A 15,549-nucleotide genomic window follows, 5' to 3' on the forward strand; every position below is an offset into this window, starting at 1 on the left:
AGCTGAGGGAGGAGGGAGCAGGCCAGGATGATGCAAAAGGCCAAGCAGGCTGGCAGCCAAATGAACTGTAGCCAGTTGACAGGACAGTGGCCTGAACAAAGGCCTTGCTGCCTCCTGGAACTGTTGCCAAGCACTGTGACGCTCGGAGCTAATCGCATCTGAGTGTGGTGCTGCAGAGGAGGGCCCATATGCTGGCAGGGCTTCAGTCACTGCCCGCTTGCCTGAGGAAGCCCATTCATCATAGCGCAAGGCCAGCAGGGCGCTCCCAATTACACTCGGGGAGAAAGGACCAAAGCGGGGAGAGCAAGCGCCTGCTGGTTCCCTGGGAAACAAATGCAAGAAAATAAAAACCCATGGGTGGAAGCAGGTGCCCAGGTCTAGCCAGGGTTGCCAAGGAACTCTGTGTTAATGGAGGCGGTCTGTTTACCCTCAAGACTGCGGCCCATAGGGCTTTTGTTAAACTTGGGCTCATGGCTTGGGCTATGGGCAGCAAGGCTGTTAGAAACCTGGGTTCAAATCCCAGCTGACCCTCCAACCTGGGGGTTCCAGGCTGCAGAGGAGCTATCCTTTTGAGCTCTGTGGCCTCAGGCAAGTGATCCATAAAAAGTGCATGTGGGCGAAGAGAGGGTGTATCTGCTCTGCTAACCTAACAGGTTTATTGGAAGAATGAAAAAGTGGAAGGGCCTTAGGAACCATAAAGCATGGAGTACAGGTAGGCATGAGGGGATGCAACGGTGCTCTTCCAGGGAGGGGCTGTGTACAGGGAACAAAGGCAGCCGGGGGTGGCCTTCGGCTTCTTGTGGAAACCAACTGGCTTTCATGGCACGCCCCTCATCTGCAAGAGATGCCTTTTCAGACCTTGAGGTGGTTCTTAGAGTCGCATTTAAAGCCCCTTAACGGACAACCTCATGGAGGCCTAGAGACACACAATTCATTTGGGTTATTGTGAATGATTCCTTTAGGCAGATAAATTTATAGTCAACTCGTAGTCACATAGCACTTTCCATTTGGTAAAACTCATACAAATTTAATCCTTAAATAACACCAAAAGATAGGCATTACTATGCTCATTTTACAGGGTATAATTTTAGAGACTCAGAGAGGTTGGGTGAGTTTCCCAAAGTCACACAGCCAGTCTGTATCAGAGATAGGCTTTGAGTCCAGGCCTCTGATTACTGGTTAGATTAGTGCCGGCTGTGTAGACGTGACTGTCTCTCCCTCCAGAGTCCCCTCCTCCCCTTCTCATTTAGGGTCTTAGGTTTGGGGCCCACTTTTGTTGTTTGTATTTCTTAACCACATTCCCTGAAAAATCTAAGTAGAACTCTCTTTCGGAAGAGGATAGCCTGGAATAGAGAATTCTCCCTGGGAAAAACTAATGTTCCAAGAGCTGAGCCTGGGCAGCTTCCTTAGTGGGTGCCATTCCACTGTGGTCTGAGCGTGATAGGGCAGCTCACATGGTGTGCAGCATGCCTGCCCTGAGGACCTACAACCCCAAGCAAGGCAGACCCAACTATCCCAACATCTATGGTGGCCTGAGAAGGTTGTTACAGTAGATCTCCTAGATACGAGATGAAAGACACACTCTCTCCTTAAAATCAGTACAGTTCAGGGAATTCCCTCGTGGTCCAGTGGTTAAGAATCTGCCTTCCAATGCAAGGGATGCAAGTTCGATCCCTGGTCAGGGAACTAAGATCCCACATACCGTGCGGCAACTAAGACTACACACTGCAACTACTGGGTTTGCATGCTCTGGAGCCCGTGTGCCACAACTAGAGAGCTTGCGTGCCGCAACTACCAAGCCCGCACACTCTGGAGCCTGTGCGCTGTGACTACTATGAGAGTGCGTGCACTGCAACTACTGAGCTCGTGCACTCTAAGGCCGGCGCGCCACAACTAAGACTCAGTGCAGCCAAACAAATAAATCAATGAATAAATATTTTTAAAAATCAGTACAGTTCACTTACTTCCCTGTGGAGAGATTGTGTCTGGATTGTGAATGCTGAGAATGAAACAGAGGGAAGAGAACGTTCATTTATAATAAAGATAAAAGTGCTTTCTGATTTTTAAATGACATATTACCAATCAAGTTCACATCTATTACCACAATTAATCTTTACAATAGCCCTGTGAGAGCAGTTATAACCCTGTGAGGTATTATTATTCCCATTTTAAAGATGGGGGAAACGGAGGTTAAAAATTGCATAGGTGACTTGTCAAAGGTCACAAGGCTGATACATGGTAGAGATGGAACAAAAAGACCTGGTTCTTCTATCTACAAGTTCAGGGCTTCACAGATGACACTTTTTACTTCCCATGGGTGAGAAGTTAATTAACAGTAAATTCAAAGGATGATTAGAACTAGGGACTTCTAATGGGAATCCCCCTAAATTCCTGGTAGCATCATTACTTGCCTCTTCTCCAAGAATCATAAAAGCACACTAATGGCATCTAATCAGCCCTCAGCACAAGCCTATAATCGATATCACAGCAGATGATGACGGAAGGTACGTATTAAGAGACTCACCAGTAACTGCTTGAGGTTAGGGCTGCCTTTGCAGGCCTGGAAGGTTGCTTCAATGAGCTTTCACAGAGAAGCTCTAGGTTTCTTGCCTGCACGCCCAGAGGCATTTAAGAATAAGTATAAATCACAGTCCCTCTCTTCAAGGACTTTACAGTTTGGTAGGAAGCTGAGATTTGTTATGAAATCTTTAAAGGGCAATGTACAAAACAGAATGGAATTAAATGCCTATCTTTTTGGTTCACAGTCCAACAAGGCTTCTTCATGAAAGAAGTAGGTCTTGAGTGGGCTGAGAATGGATAGGACTTGGAGAAGGAGGAAGGAGAAAGTGTTTCCATTCTGATGGAGGATGAGGTGCCAGCAGCAGGCAGGATGTAGGGGATGGATGTTTCCCAGCACCCTAGTCATCCTGCACACATTACTCGGGTCCCGGTAGAGCCAGGTTTTAATGAATCTCTAAGCCTTGTACCTGCTATTTCCTCTTCTGGAAAGAACCTCCCTCTCTTGATTCCTTGTCTCCTGATCTCTCATGCCCTACCTCCCTGTTAACACCTGTCAATTTAGCCTTACTTCTGCTGTGAGACTGTCTCTGATCTCCTGCAGTGCTTTGCCTTCCTCTTCATGGCACTGACCATGCTGCATGGTGATGTGTTTGTAAGCCTGTGTTCTCCTCCCCATCATGACCCTTGAGGACCCTTCTGTTCATTTTTTCATGGCCATCTGTTGAGTAAATACAAATGAAAGATGGAAATGCAGATTGACTGAATGAACGAACCTGCAGAAAGAGACATATGGGCTGATACCTAGAACCAGTGGTGCCCTGGGCCATTAGATGTATTATGTCTAATAAATCTGAGCGGAATTAATGATTCTTCGATGAATGAATGGTTGATGGATTGACTGGGTCATTATATACATCATGAGGAAAACCCAGGATCATTATTCAGCTAACTTGGTTGACTTTTTCTGTCTTAACCTTATTCCTTGAAAGTTGGTGAGGCTGAGACCTGAGGCATCAGCAGAAGTCAGCCCAGGGGAGGGTGCACAGCGTACAGAGCAGCTGTGCAGGACCTGGAGGCGAGGGGTTCAGAAACAGCTAGTGGGCGGTGGGCAGAGTCTGGAAAGGCAAGCGAGGGGCTGGAGAAGGGAGCCGGAGCCAGACTGTGAAGGGAATTCAGAGGTTTCCTGAGGACGATGGGATACAATCAGACCTGTAAGCGGGGGGGGGGGGGGGGGGGGGGGGTTGCAAAACTCTTCTTTTTTTTAAAGAAAAAGGACCCCGACTGAAATGTGGAGAATGGATCAAGGTAGAGAAAGATTTAGAAGGCAGGAGCCTAGTTTTAAGGATGTTTCCAAAACTTGGGTATGAGATGGTGAGGGCTGAACTCGGGAGGCTGCTGTGGGGGTGGAGAAAAGCAGAGAAATTTGGGAGAGCTAAGGAGGAGAATGGACAGGACTTAGTGACAGCTGTGATTGACAGGTGGCCAGTTGTGCTGGTCATGGGGGTGGAGGCAAAGGAGTCGAGGATGAGAACGCTAAGGAGCCTGGCTTGGGAACCGGCAGATCCCAACTGAGATGAGGAAATTTGGGGGAAGAGGTACAGTTGAGCTGAGAGGGAGGAAATATTGAGTTATTTCCAGAAATTGTTCTATACGTAGACTTCGTAATGAGAGTCTTAATTATATGATATATATAGATGTAGGTATACATAGATATAGATATATTATGTTTTTTCAGTTAATGTAATAACATCTTCCCATGATATTACAGACTCCTCATAAGCATCACTTTTAATAAGGGGCAAGCTATAAATAAATATGCAAACTGTCAGAGAAAATAAGTCAGGTATGCTGATTGAAGAGGGTATTTCATAGGCTACACATGTGCAAGAGCAGGTTGGCCAGTTGGCGGGCCCACCAACAGCATTTTCAGAGCATCTTCTGGGAGAGGCCTCTTCCAGGTGCAGTGAGTGATACAAAGAACACATAAAGAGCCTATGGTTGTACCCAGGAGGCCCCAACAGACCCAGCACCAGCCAGGGTGTGGCCTTGGTCATAGACAGATAGCCTACAAAAGGGGCAAGGGACCCAGAGGGAAGTCCTGGGCTCTGGGAATAGGGAAGGGCAGGGGTTTGGGTGGGGACGAAGATCTGCCAAGAGCTGTGACTGTGAATGGAGTCTAAAGAAAACTTCCCCACTCAGCTGGAAAGAGAAAACGAGACTGTGCCTTTGAAAGTATTCTGTAATCTCAAAAGCTGAATACAAATTTAAGGGACTATTCATTACGGTCCACATTCAAAACCATCAATTTAAAACTGATGGAAGTTTTGCTAATATTCATCTATAAAGCAACAGGGGTGGAAAGGAGACTTTTTACTACACCCCCCTTTGTACCTTTTGAATCATTCAAGAATAGTTTTAAAAACTTCTTTAAATCTATGCAAACCAATTCTCTCTTATTCATTAATGGTAATGATGGAGAAACAAGCCGAATCACCAGGATTTTTTGACTTATCCAGAAATAAACCATAAAGAGAAGGCAATACTGCAACTCACAGTGACTTCATTCATTCAAAAAGAATGATGCCCACTCGTAGAATAACATTAAGTGATCACACATTGAGTTAAAAGAAAATGAGCCAGAGTGGCTATGGGGGAAAAGGGCATTGCATTAATGTACAGGACTTGGATTCCAGGTGGGCTAAATTTCTGGGTGCCTCAGTTTTTTCATCTGTAAAGTGGGTATAACAAAACCTACCATGAAGAATCATAATGAAACTCAACTGAGATAACCTCTGTGAAGGCAGCTAGCACTTAATGACCTGCAACTCTGTACATGTTTGTTTGTTGAATCTTAGAAATACCAACTTTCACGTGCATCCACTGGAATGCTTTTGACTACAAATAACAGAAAAACTTGACTACAATGTCTGAGGTAAATAGGGCCTATTTTTCTCACTATATAATAAAAAGTCTCTGTAAATAAGCAGTCCAGGGCTAGGATAGAATAGGATAAGTGATCAAAGTCCAGATTTGTCCAGGACCATTCCTGTTTTAGCATCAAAAGTCCTGCATCTCTAGATACCCCTCAGTCCCAAACAAACCATGAGGTTGGTCAGCCTAGCAATAATCATCAGTGTCATCAGTGATGCCATCAGGAATCATAATACTTCATTCTTTTTCACTTGGCCCTTCTGACTGTTGCTTGTTGCCTCAAGGTTGCAAGATAGCTACTGTGCCTCCAGACGTCATGTCTGCATTCCAGGTAGGAAGAAAAGAGAAGGGCAAAAGGATCAAAGGCTTTCTCTTAGAGAGGTTTGCCTCTTATTCTGGAGAGAAAGCTTTCCTTGAAGACATGCACTTACATCTCGTTGGCCAGAACTGTTTCATATGGCCACCCCTTGCTGTAAGGGTAGCTAGGAAAATTGAGTATGCATTTTGTTTCCAACCCCTCAGTAGAAGAAACCAAGGGGAGAAGGTCGAGAAAGGCTTTTGGGCAGCCGATCCACAGCGTCTGCTACACCCCTTCGCTCTTTATTTCACCCAGCCGATGTCGAGCGCCTGCTGTGCAACAGGCACTGCGCTAAAATCTGCAAAGCGCAGACAGACAATAAGACACGACCCCCACGCTGAGGAAGCTCATGGTCTGGTACAGGCTATGTCAGAAGGCAGCCACGAGAGAGTGGGAAGTGCTGCGTCGTCATATCTTGCCCAAGATGCAGGTAGGAATGACAGGGTTGGTGGATTAGCCAGGTAACAATGAATACAGTGTGCTTTCCAAGTAAGGATAAACCCAGAGATGTGAGGGCAGGACTTGGCAACAAGAAAGCTCTGGGAAGAAGGGCCAGTGGGTGTGAGAAGAAGGACTGCGTGTGTGGGGGTAAGTACCTCTCATCTCTGAAGACAACCTGCCTCAGGTCTTTGCTATGACATTAGGAAGCCATTCCGAAAACAGCATGTGTCTAGGAGGAGGTCTGAGTGGCCTTTAAGCACACCCAACAAAGAGCTGTACAAATTCCTCATGGAGACACGTCACCTCAAGTAAACGAGATTCAAAATCTACCCTTGAGAAAGAGTAAACCAAATTTATATCCTCTGCCTGAGGATCCTGCTGGGTGCCCACGCCCTCACCTTACTCTTGTTTCCTACTCTTTTGGCCTCAGAAGCCAGCCCCCTCTTCATTTCCCAGCTTCTGGCATCCCTCTTCCCCAGCGCATTGCTGGATCCTTCTCCAGGCCTGGACCTGGCCAGCCTCTGAACCAGGCAGTGCAGAGGCTGTGGACTCTGTGGCCAATTAGAGTCGGTGCCTGGTGCCAGCGACCTGCCGATGTTCCTGGAGAGCCCATGTCTCCTGGAGCACAGGAGAGTTCCTGCCTTAATCGGCTCTCAGGCTGAGCCACGGGAGCACACCTGTAACAGTCCTTCACATGCCTTCCATTATCTCATGGAAACATCCAAAAACAGTCCTTCAGGGTGGGGAGAGTTATCCCCAGGTAGCCAGCGAAGAAGTGAGGCCAGGAAGGTTAGGTAAACTGCCCTGGATTACCCAGTCGCTTAGTGATAGAGGTGGGATTCAAATCTCGGTTGGATTCTAAGGCTCCTGCTTTCCCCACCGGCACCATTTCTCTATACATAGCCGAGCTCTCTCCCCAGCCCCCTTTCCCTGCAAGCTTGTCTGTGCCCAGACCCCTGGCCCTGAGGGCATCCTCTGATGGAGGGTCTTGATCACCAGAGTCTGTGATGAAGTTTCATTTATTCCTCCACTCAACAGATATTTGAGTATCCCCATACGCAAGGTGTTGTACTGGGCTGTTGTGTTATTTTCTGGTTGCCTGAATCTGCCTATGGCTGGGCCAGCTGACCTCCAAGAATCACTGGCTGCCAGAGCTTGCTCGGTCCTCAGGGCACCATGGCAGAGCTGCCTGTGGCCGACTCAGACCAGCCCCAGTGGCACAGCTGAACCTCTTTCCATTTCCCCTGTGCATTAATGGCCCACTCGTGCCTTGCTTGTTTTCCTTTTCTGCCAGATCTGTTTGCAGTCTGGGCCTGGCATGGTCACATCTGAGCCTGTTCCAATTATGACAACATAGCTAGTCACTGCTGTCACCAAAGTAAGGTGGTCAGAGGATGGGAAAGAAATGAAACAGCTCTTAGATCCAGCTGATTCTTGATAAACAATATGGTGAAAGTGGAGATTAAAGAAGAATATATTTTGTCAGGGAGGAGCTGCCAATAATCACACTCTCTCCCCTGGGTGCAGGAGGCAGGGTGAGGGTTCCTAGGCAGGTGCCACGGAGGTTGAAGAAACGGAGACTTGCAGGGGTAAAATGGCCAACCAAGTTCACACACTGTCATTGCGTTTTCTCCTATTTGTAAAAGTAATACATGTTCACTGTGGAAAATTGGAAAATACCAAATAGTATAAAGAAAAAAATAAAAAGACTCTATGATACTATTACCCAGAGATGATAACCACCGTTAACATTCTGTGTTTACCTCTAGATTTTTTCTATGCATGTATATGGGTTTAGTCTGTACATACTGTTTTGTATTCATCTTTTATCACTTAACATTATTTGATACCATTTCCCCCTTGACACCAAGTGTTTTATAAAAACATCATTTTCTGTGGCTGCATAATATTCCGTTATATGGACATGCCATAATTGGTTCGACCTCCACTCTTGGCTATTTGGGTTGTTCCACCCTTCCATTTTGTCCTGTATAAATAATACTGAGATGAACATCTTTGTACATAAGTATTTGTGCCCATACCTGATTTTTTCGTTGGGCAGAATTCTGAGGGACAAACCACTTTGGCATGGTCTGTCTCTCTGCCCAGAAAGAAGGGACAGCGGGCACTAGTCACGACCAGGCTTCCTGATCAGCGGCTTTGGGGCACCCAAAGGGGGGGATGCTGAAGCAGGGGGCATAGGCACCTCAAAGCTTTGCTTCTCTTACTGTTTTTCTTTGAATGACCCCTGCTTTATTACTCAAAACTCTTTAGTTCAGAAATCTGCTGAAATCAGCTCAAGCAAACAAAAGAAGTGGAGATAAGAATGTCGGGCAGGAACTTAGCCAGTCCTCAGAGAGGGCCTGGGAAAGAGGAATCCAGACTTCCCCTCCTCTCCCCATCTTCCCCCAGTTTCTGACTGAGCAGGTCTGGGGCAGGACGGAGAACTTGCACTTCTCATGTGTTCCTGGGTGACGCTGATGCTGCTAGCCCAGGGACCATGCTTTGAGAACCTCTGCTGGAGTACAGCATGCAGGCTGGGGGCAGGGCAGACACCCTTCAAGACTGCTACCACACCCTGCTTTCTGGGTGAATTCTGTCCTCTCATTGTGATCTTGCCTGGTGGCACCAAAGCAAGGTGGTTACCACCTCTTGTCAGAAAGAGGCCTCCCCCAAGAAAGGCCCAAGAGGAAGAGAAAGTCGCTACGGCCTTTCCCTGAGGTTCTCTCTCCCTCAGGGCCTTTTCTGAAAATTGACCCAATCAATTCTCAGAAGTTCTCTCATAGCCAGACTTTCTTCCCTCTGGCTAATACCTGGATGCTGATCTGCGGTTAAGGTGGTCTCTCCCTCTCAAGCCACTCCCTCCAAAGGGCTCCTCTGTTCCAGTACGGGACAAGCAGGGGTTGCTAGGGGACTCCGGGGCTGGAGCCCACCGCAAGGTGTGGCTACAGTGAGGAGGGGCCCAGCCCTGGGTTCTGGGTTGCTTGGAGGCTCACTAGACAGTGACTCCAAGAGGCAGCCCACAGGGGGAACTTACCGTCCACTGTGACGCCATAGAGGAGCTCACGCTCTGGTGAAAACAATGAAGTGACGTTCGTGAAAGATCCTGTAAGATTATAAAGGAAGAAGCAACATTTATTGTGCTCCTACTTGTGCGGGCACAAAGTGCCTTATGTTGATCATCAATTTAATCCTCCCTGAAAACCTATGAATGCAGAGATGGGTACCATTATTCCCAATATACATGTGAAGAAATTGAGGCACAGAGAGCCTAGGTTACTTGCTTAAGCTCTTAAACACTACTCTATAGCTGCTTCTGGGAGAAGCCTGAAAACCAAGAAAGAGCAGAGGGGAGGAAACTAACACATATATTCTTTTACTCGATCATTATGTAATACTCTATAAAATTATCCCCATTTATAGGTGAGGAGACTGAAGCTTAGTTAAGAAGCTTCCCAAGGTCACATAATTGGTAAGTGGGGAAAGGGGCAGGCTTCAGTGGTGGCAACAGAAATAAACAGTCAAGTAAGGGCTCAATGCACAGAGATGGGCAGGCTATAAATGCCTGCATGAACTGACTCTGGGGGATTGCAAATGCATGGCATATCCTTTTAACAGACTCCTAACTGAACAATAAGATACCACATCTGAAAATTCTGACATGTGAAAATGATTACAAAATAAATATGCATTGAAAATGCAGGATATAAAACTATTTACAGAAAAATTCCAATGTACTATATCTTTTTTCCTATATCTATATCAAGACAGATATAACAGACTGGAAGAAAATACTCCATCTTGTTAAATAGACTTTTCAGGACAGTACGATTATGGATGATTTTTCTTTTCTTATTTTTTACGTTTTTTTTCTTTGTTTTACAATGGTCTTCTGTTATTTTCACAGCCATTAAAAGAAATCTTATTTATTTACACAGATGCAAGGGCACAGCTTCTTTCCTGACACCATCACCAGGGAGAGGATGAAAGCCTTATCCCATTCTGACCTTCTTCCTTTCCTACCTTCCTGCTTCATAAGTTGATTTTCCAAGGCTTTCCATTTGTGAGCTCTTGATGTTTAATGCACCTGTGAGCGAGCGTGGGGGGATGGCGTTTAATAGGATCTACTTTGAAGACCTCAGGAAGTGCTCTCATTTAGCCACACCTGGAAGCCCTGGTTTTCTCAGTGCTTTTCCCATCTAACCAGACTGTGTTGTGGTTTCCCCTGAAATCCTCAGCAGACTTCTGAGCACATAACCTTTAAGACTCATCTTGCTGTCTCTACCTCCCCCTGCCTTTAAATCATTGCCTGTGTAAAAAGCAAACCATGAAACTCAAGTTGAAGTTCTATGATCTTTAAAAGCTTTTTAAAATCAAACCAACCTGGAACTTAGTGATGTATAATGATAAAGTGGACTCCATTTATTTTTCTTTTTGTGATTTCACTCTCATACATTTCCACTTGTATTTGGAGGAGTTGAACACGTACGCTAAAGTGTTATTTTTAAAATTCTAGTTCTAGGGACTTCCCTGGCAGTCTAGTGGTTAAGACTCTGTGCTTCTACTGCAAGGGGCACAGGTTCAATCCCTGGTCAGGGAACTAAGATCTTGCATGCCACGCACGGCGCCGCCAAAAAAAAAAAAAAGAAAAAGAAAAAATTCTAGATCTAAGTAAAAAGGAATCATATACAAAGACTGTCCACCAAAGATTGAAACAAAAAAGTAGCTTCAATTTAAAAACTAGTCCTTCAGTTGACTTAAAAATGAATTTAAACACTTCCCCCCTAGATTTGAAAAGTACCTCTCCTCCTCTTCTCTGAATAATTTTTTAAAAGGTCTTGGGTTCCATTTTCAAAATAAGTTCTATATTTCTAAGGGTGACACATTCCAAGTAACCAGAAACTGGCCTTGGCTTGGAAAACATCCCAGTTCTCATAAACATGCAATCACTAGTTCCTTTCAGGATGATGAATACTATTGATTGGCTCAGAGCAGCTTGTGACCCAGCAGTGGTATTAGACATTGGATATAAAACATCTCCTTATGAATTTTTAATTGGCTTGTGTGTCTGGAGAACTGGGCAGCTGCTTCCCTTCCCTGAGTGCTTACTCTCCCTGCTCGCCCTCCCTCCTCCTCTGTGTCCCAGGGCTGATGATGCCATTCTGCAGGGCCGCATTATTGGATCAGAGCGATTAGCTGTATAGCCTAATTTTCTGAGTCAAAATCCAATTTCTTTTTCAGGTACCACAGGCTTACGAGTAGTCATGTGCTTTTTGTTTTGCGATGGCATCACAGGATTACTAGCAGATGCAGTAAACTGAAGTCATTTCTCATTAACTGTATTCCTCATGATACTAAGAGAATGTGTCACTCTGAACTTGCATCCTCGAGCATTTTTCAGGAGAAAGAGTGCTTTCAGAAGCTCAAAGAAAAGCTGACAAAAGCCAAACTCTTGAGAAGCACTGTGTCAGGCACTTTCCAGTACCTTAGCTCATAATTCTCATAACAACCCCAAAAGAGGAGGAACATTATTCCCCCTTTTACACTGGTAGTAACTGAGTATCTTAGAAATACGGTAATCTCTCAGAATTCACGTGGATTTATCAAGCTCACACTGAAATAGGTGGCAAGGTGAAACCCTGGAACTCCAGACTTGATCAGGTGGCCAGAGCAAACCCAAGAGTCACCTTCTTCTACGAGAACAAGGAAAGCTTCACTCAGAGCAAACTGTTCCCCTGCCACATCTCCGTTGGTTAGATCTGGACAGAGTGAAAGAGTCAAGTTCTCATGTCTAGAAATAGGGCTGCAGTCCCATTAACATTTGTATCCAGGTGAAACTGAACTAAAGTAAGCTTCAAGCACCAACTGGGAGGAGAAAATAAACAACACAAGGTCAGCAGGTAGTCTGGAACAGGGAGGGGTAAGGTCTCCAGTGGCGACTGGGCAGGGTGGAGGGTGGAAGGCCCTCTCCTTGGTCCTGCTTTCTCTGTAAAGCACGGAGAGAGAGCCTGTGAGAAACCTGTAACACACAGTGAGTGAGAGCTCTGAGTCCCTACACTACGGCTGACTCTTGCCAAATATTTTGTGGTACACTTAACTTAAAAGGAGGAAGAAAAAAATAGAGGAATCAGAAAATGCCCCATTGTAAATGAAAGTGAGAATTCTTCCTGGCTTTAGCCTCTGCTAAGGGAATCTAGATTCTACTCAGGAACAGAGACCACTTTTCACAAAATGTATGGTTTTGGTTCATCTCATTGACAGCAACCTGCCTACCTGAGCCATGAGCCCATAGCTGCCAGAAACAATGATGCCAAAAGAAATCTTTCTCTATCTCCAGGGTGTTCATCACCATAGCACAACTGCACCATTTGCTTCTGAGTCTTGGATACAAATTTTTTTTTCTTGTCTTATCTTTTAATTTAAAAAAATCATTTTATTTTACTTTGTTTTTTTTTTGTTTGTTTGTTTTTATTATTTTGGGTTCTTGTCTTAGATCATTCAGTGACTTGCTGGGTGACCTTGAGTAAATCCCATCTTCTCTGTGGTCCTCTGTGAAGGGGCTCAGTTGGAATGACCGTAATCGATTAGTTATGTCTGCCATGGGTGCTGCATTAGAAAGTGGTGATATAAGTATTACATATTAGCCTTTTCTGAACTGGGTGATCTTAGGTTCCTAATTCTCTGTTGGGGAGTAGATGGAGATAAGCCTCTGAGGAGCAGTTAGTCATGGCCTGGAGCTCAGTGTAATCCTGAGGTGAGACAAGGCTGTTCTCACAGCCTCAGAAAAGTATGCTCTAACCTATTCCATTTTAGAAAAGCTGAGTGGGTGACTAACCTTTATTGCTTCCCTTCTCTCACCTGCCCCCCCCCCCCGTTATTTCTCTCTCCATAATCCCCTTAGGCATACCCTGGGGGACTCTAGTGTCAATGTAGGCCTGAGGGAGGAGGTTCAGCAGACATCGGGGGAATATGTATTAGTTTTCTATAGCTGTGTAACAACATAACTGCAGACTTAGCAGCATCCAACCACGCATGTATTATCTCACAGTTTCTGTGAGTCATGAGTCAGGCCATGGCTTGACTTGGTTCTCTGCTTATGGTATCACAGGGTGCAGCCAAGGTGTCAGCCAGGGCTGGGCTCTCATCTGAAGGTTTGACTGGAGAGGGATCTGCTTCTCCAACCACTCATGTGGTCAAGCCATTCCTTGCAGTTATAGAACTGAGAGCTTTAGTTTCTTTGCGAGCTGTTGGCTCAGGAGGACCCTCAGCTCCTCCTGAGGGTTCACCCACTATTCCTGCAACGTGCCATTCCAGCCAGCAAGGGAGAGACTCCAGCCAGATGGGCTCTACAGTCTTATGTGATACAAATTTGGGGGTAAAACTGAAGACCAAAAACACACATCCACCTAGCTAGTCCCTTCTCCAGAGTTGAGATGATTATGCTGAGATGCCTAAGAAGACTATGTTGTTTTTGCTGCTGGACATTAGGCCTTTTCCTAGATCCACCCCTTGAATTTATACATTAAAAATCCCATATGACCCCAGAGAAATCCCAAAAGTTAGTTATCTGATCCATACTGAATAGAAATGTCATGCTGTGGATTCTTCAAAACTCATTAACCTGACACCTTCATTGGAATGGTTGTGATTTTCTAGACAGCAGCTGTTAGCACATCCATTTCACAGATATTAAAGACTGATTGGATGACAGGATTCTTTGCCACTCTTCACTGAATATCTCACACTAATTACACAGTTTCCAAGCCTTCAGAACTTTCCTGAAAATTTGTGTTTATTGGTAAACTTTTAATCAAACCAGATATGCAAAGTACCGCATTAAGCTCAAGGATGTCATTCTGGAATATCACAGGTGAAAGAACTCGCGTGAGTCCTCTAAATTACTGCCTAGACCCACAGTCCTCAGTCTCAGTGGACATCTCTGCTTCTCATTTATCCTGAGGAAATAGGGCCTGTGGTAGAATATTATACAGTCACTTCCTTACAACCATGCTCTCCTGAATTTTGGAAGCCTCGTTTCCCTGTATTTTAGACTTAGTGGAGTAAACAAGCTAATAGTGCCCCTCGAGAGAGAGTTCACTAGTTAACACCCAGCCCTTAATGTCTTTTATACTTGGAAGGGATCTTAGCAGTCACTTTGCTTAATCCTAATATTAAAAATGAAATGGCTCTTAAGAAAAGGGTCTGATATCAAGTGGTATTAAGAAGGATAAAGTTCAACCAACTTCTTTGAATCACATGGGTCTTCAAGGAGCACAGTCTTGGTCTCATGACAAAGATGACAAAAGATAACAAGGCATCTGGGGAGGCTGTTGTACCCTCCTTGCAGTTTGTGGGTAAAAGAGTGGGTGGATTCTGATGACTATGGTGAGCTCCTCCTTCTTCCTACTCCAAAAAGGTGAATGGCCAAGCACTGCCCGATCTTGGGAGGGATTTTCACGTGAAAATCATAGATTGTGAACATGTATTTATTTTTTATTTTGGCAGGAAATGATTTTCCTAACCAGTGGTGTGACCATGACAAAGAAGAATAGTTCTGCTTTCAACTCAGAGAAATAGTGGGGGAGAGACAAAAACAAGCAGAAAAGAAACAATTTCTTCAGGCTTTAAGGAGGGGTAGCTATTCACGGTCAATGAATAGCTTTCAGGATCACCTTTGTAATCTCGTGCGCCTTTAAACCCTCCACATCCACTGCGGTCAGAAGGGGATTTCGCTGGCCCACAGGAAGGCAGTCCTTGTGCTTGTGTTGTCTTCAAGTGGGTCCCACAGGTTGAAAGTTGCCTCCTCTTCCCCCCTCTGACTCATTAAAACCAAATTCAGTTTAGGGACATCTCTCCCTATTCCAGCCCCTCACTATTCCAGGTTAGAAGCTATTAGTAGACTCATCCCACCATGAAGCAGAGACCATACTCGCCCTCCAGACTCATCCCTTAGCCAGATCCCAGTGCCTGGCACAGAACACGGGGTCAGTGATGTTAAGGAACCAAGCTGATTACTTCTGGCTCTGCTCTTTGTATGGTTCTTTGCTGCTTCATATGTAGTTTCTCTCAACTTGCTGTCCTTATATTTACACTTCTGCGTCTTCTTCCATGGAACCCAGTCCATGCTGCTGCTCCAGGAGGTCAGCAGCAACTATTTGTTGGCAACAGACTATATCACGGGACTTTATAGACAGATAGACGCTAAACAGCACTAGTGTGTAGTTTGAAAATTTGGGCAAGTTATTCACTTAGTGGTGGGGCATCTACAAAGAAACTGGTCAAACACCTCTATCTTTTCT

General features: G+C 45.2%; 1 protein-coding gene and 1 long non-coding RNA gene across 19 annotated transcripts in view; one reads left to right on the plus strand and one right to left on the minus strand.

Moving 5' to 3' along the window:
- The window catches only part of LOC117203449 (uncharacterized), a 96,063-nt gene that overhangs the window by 43,282 nt on the left and 37,232 nt on the right, over positions 1 to 15,549 (minus strand). For all 18 annotated transcript variants that reach the window (XR_007473095.1, XR_007473097.1, XR_007473096.1 and 15 more), the window contains one exon: positions 9,288 to 9,356. Coding sequence is in view for 5 of the 18 variants with exons in the window: in XM_049701083.1 (XP_049557040.1) it covers positions 9,288 to 9,356 (69 nt within the window). In the remaining 13 variants the exon portion in view is untranslated. The remainder of the gene's footprint in view (positions 1 to 9,287; positions 9,357 to 15,549) is intronic.
- LOC125961940 (uncharacterized) lies at positions 8,775 to 14,832 on the plus strand. The gene is made up of 3 exons (XR_007473124.1): positions 8,775 to 8,888; positions 9,674 to 9,722; positions 14,756 to 14,832. It is a non-coding gene; the product is annotated as an uncharacterized LOC125961940 (long non-coding RNA).

This window comes from Orcinus orca, chromosome 1 (assembly GCF_937001465.1).
Source record: "Orcinus orca chromosome 1, mOrcOrc1.1, whole genome shotgun sequence".
In the NCBI taxonomy this organism is placed as follows: Eukaryota; Metazoa; Chordata; class Mammalia; order Artiodactyla; family Delphinidae; genus Orcinus; species Orcinus orca.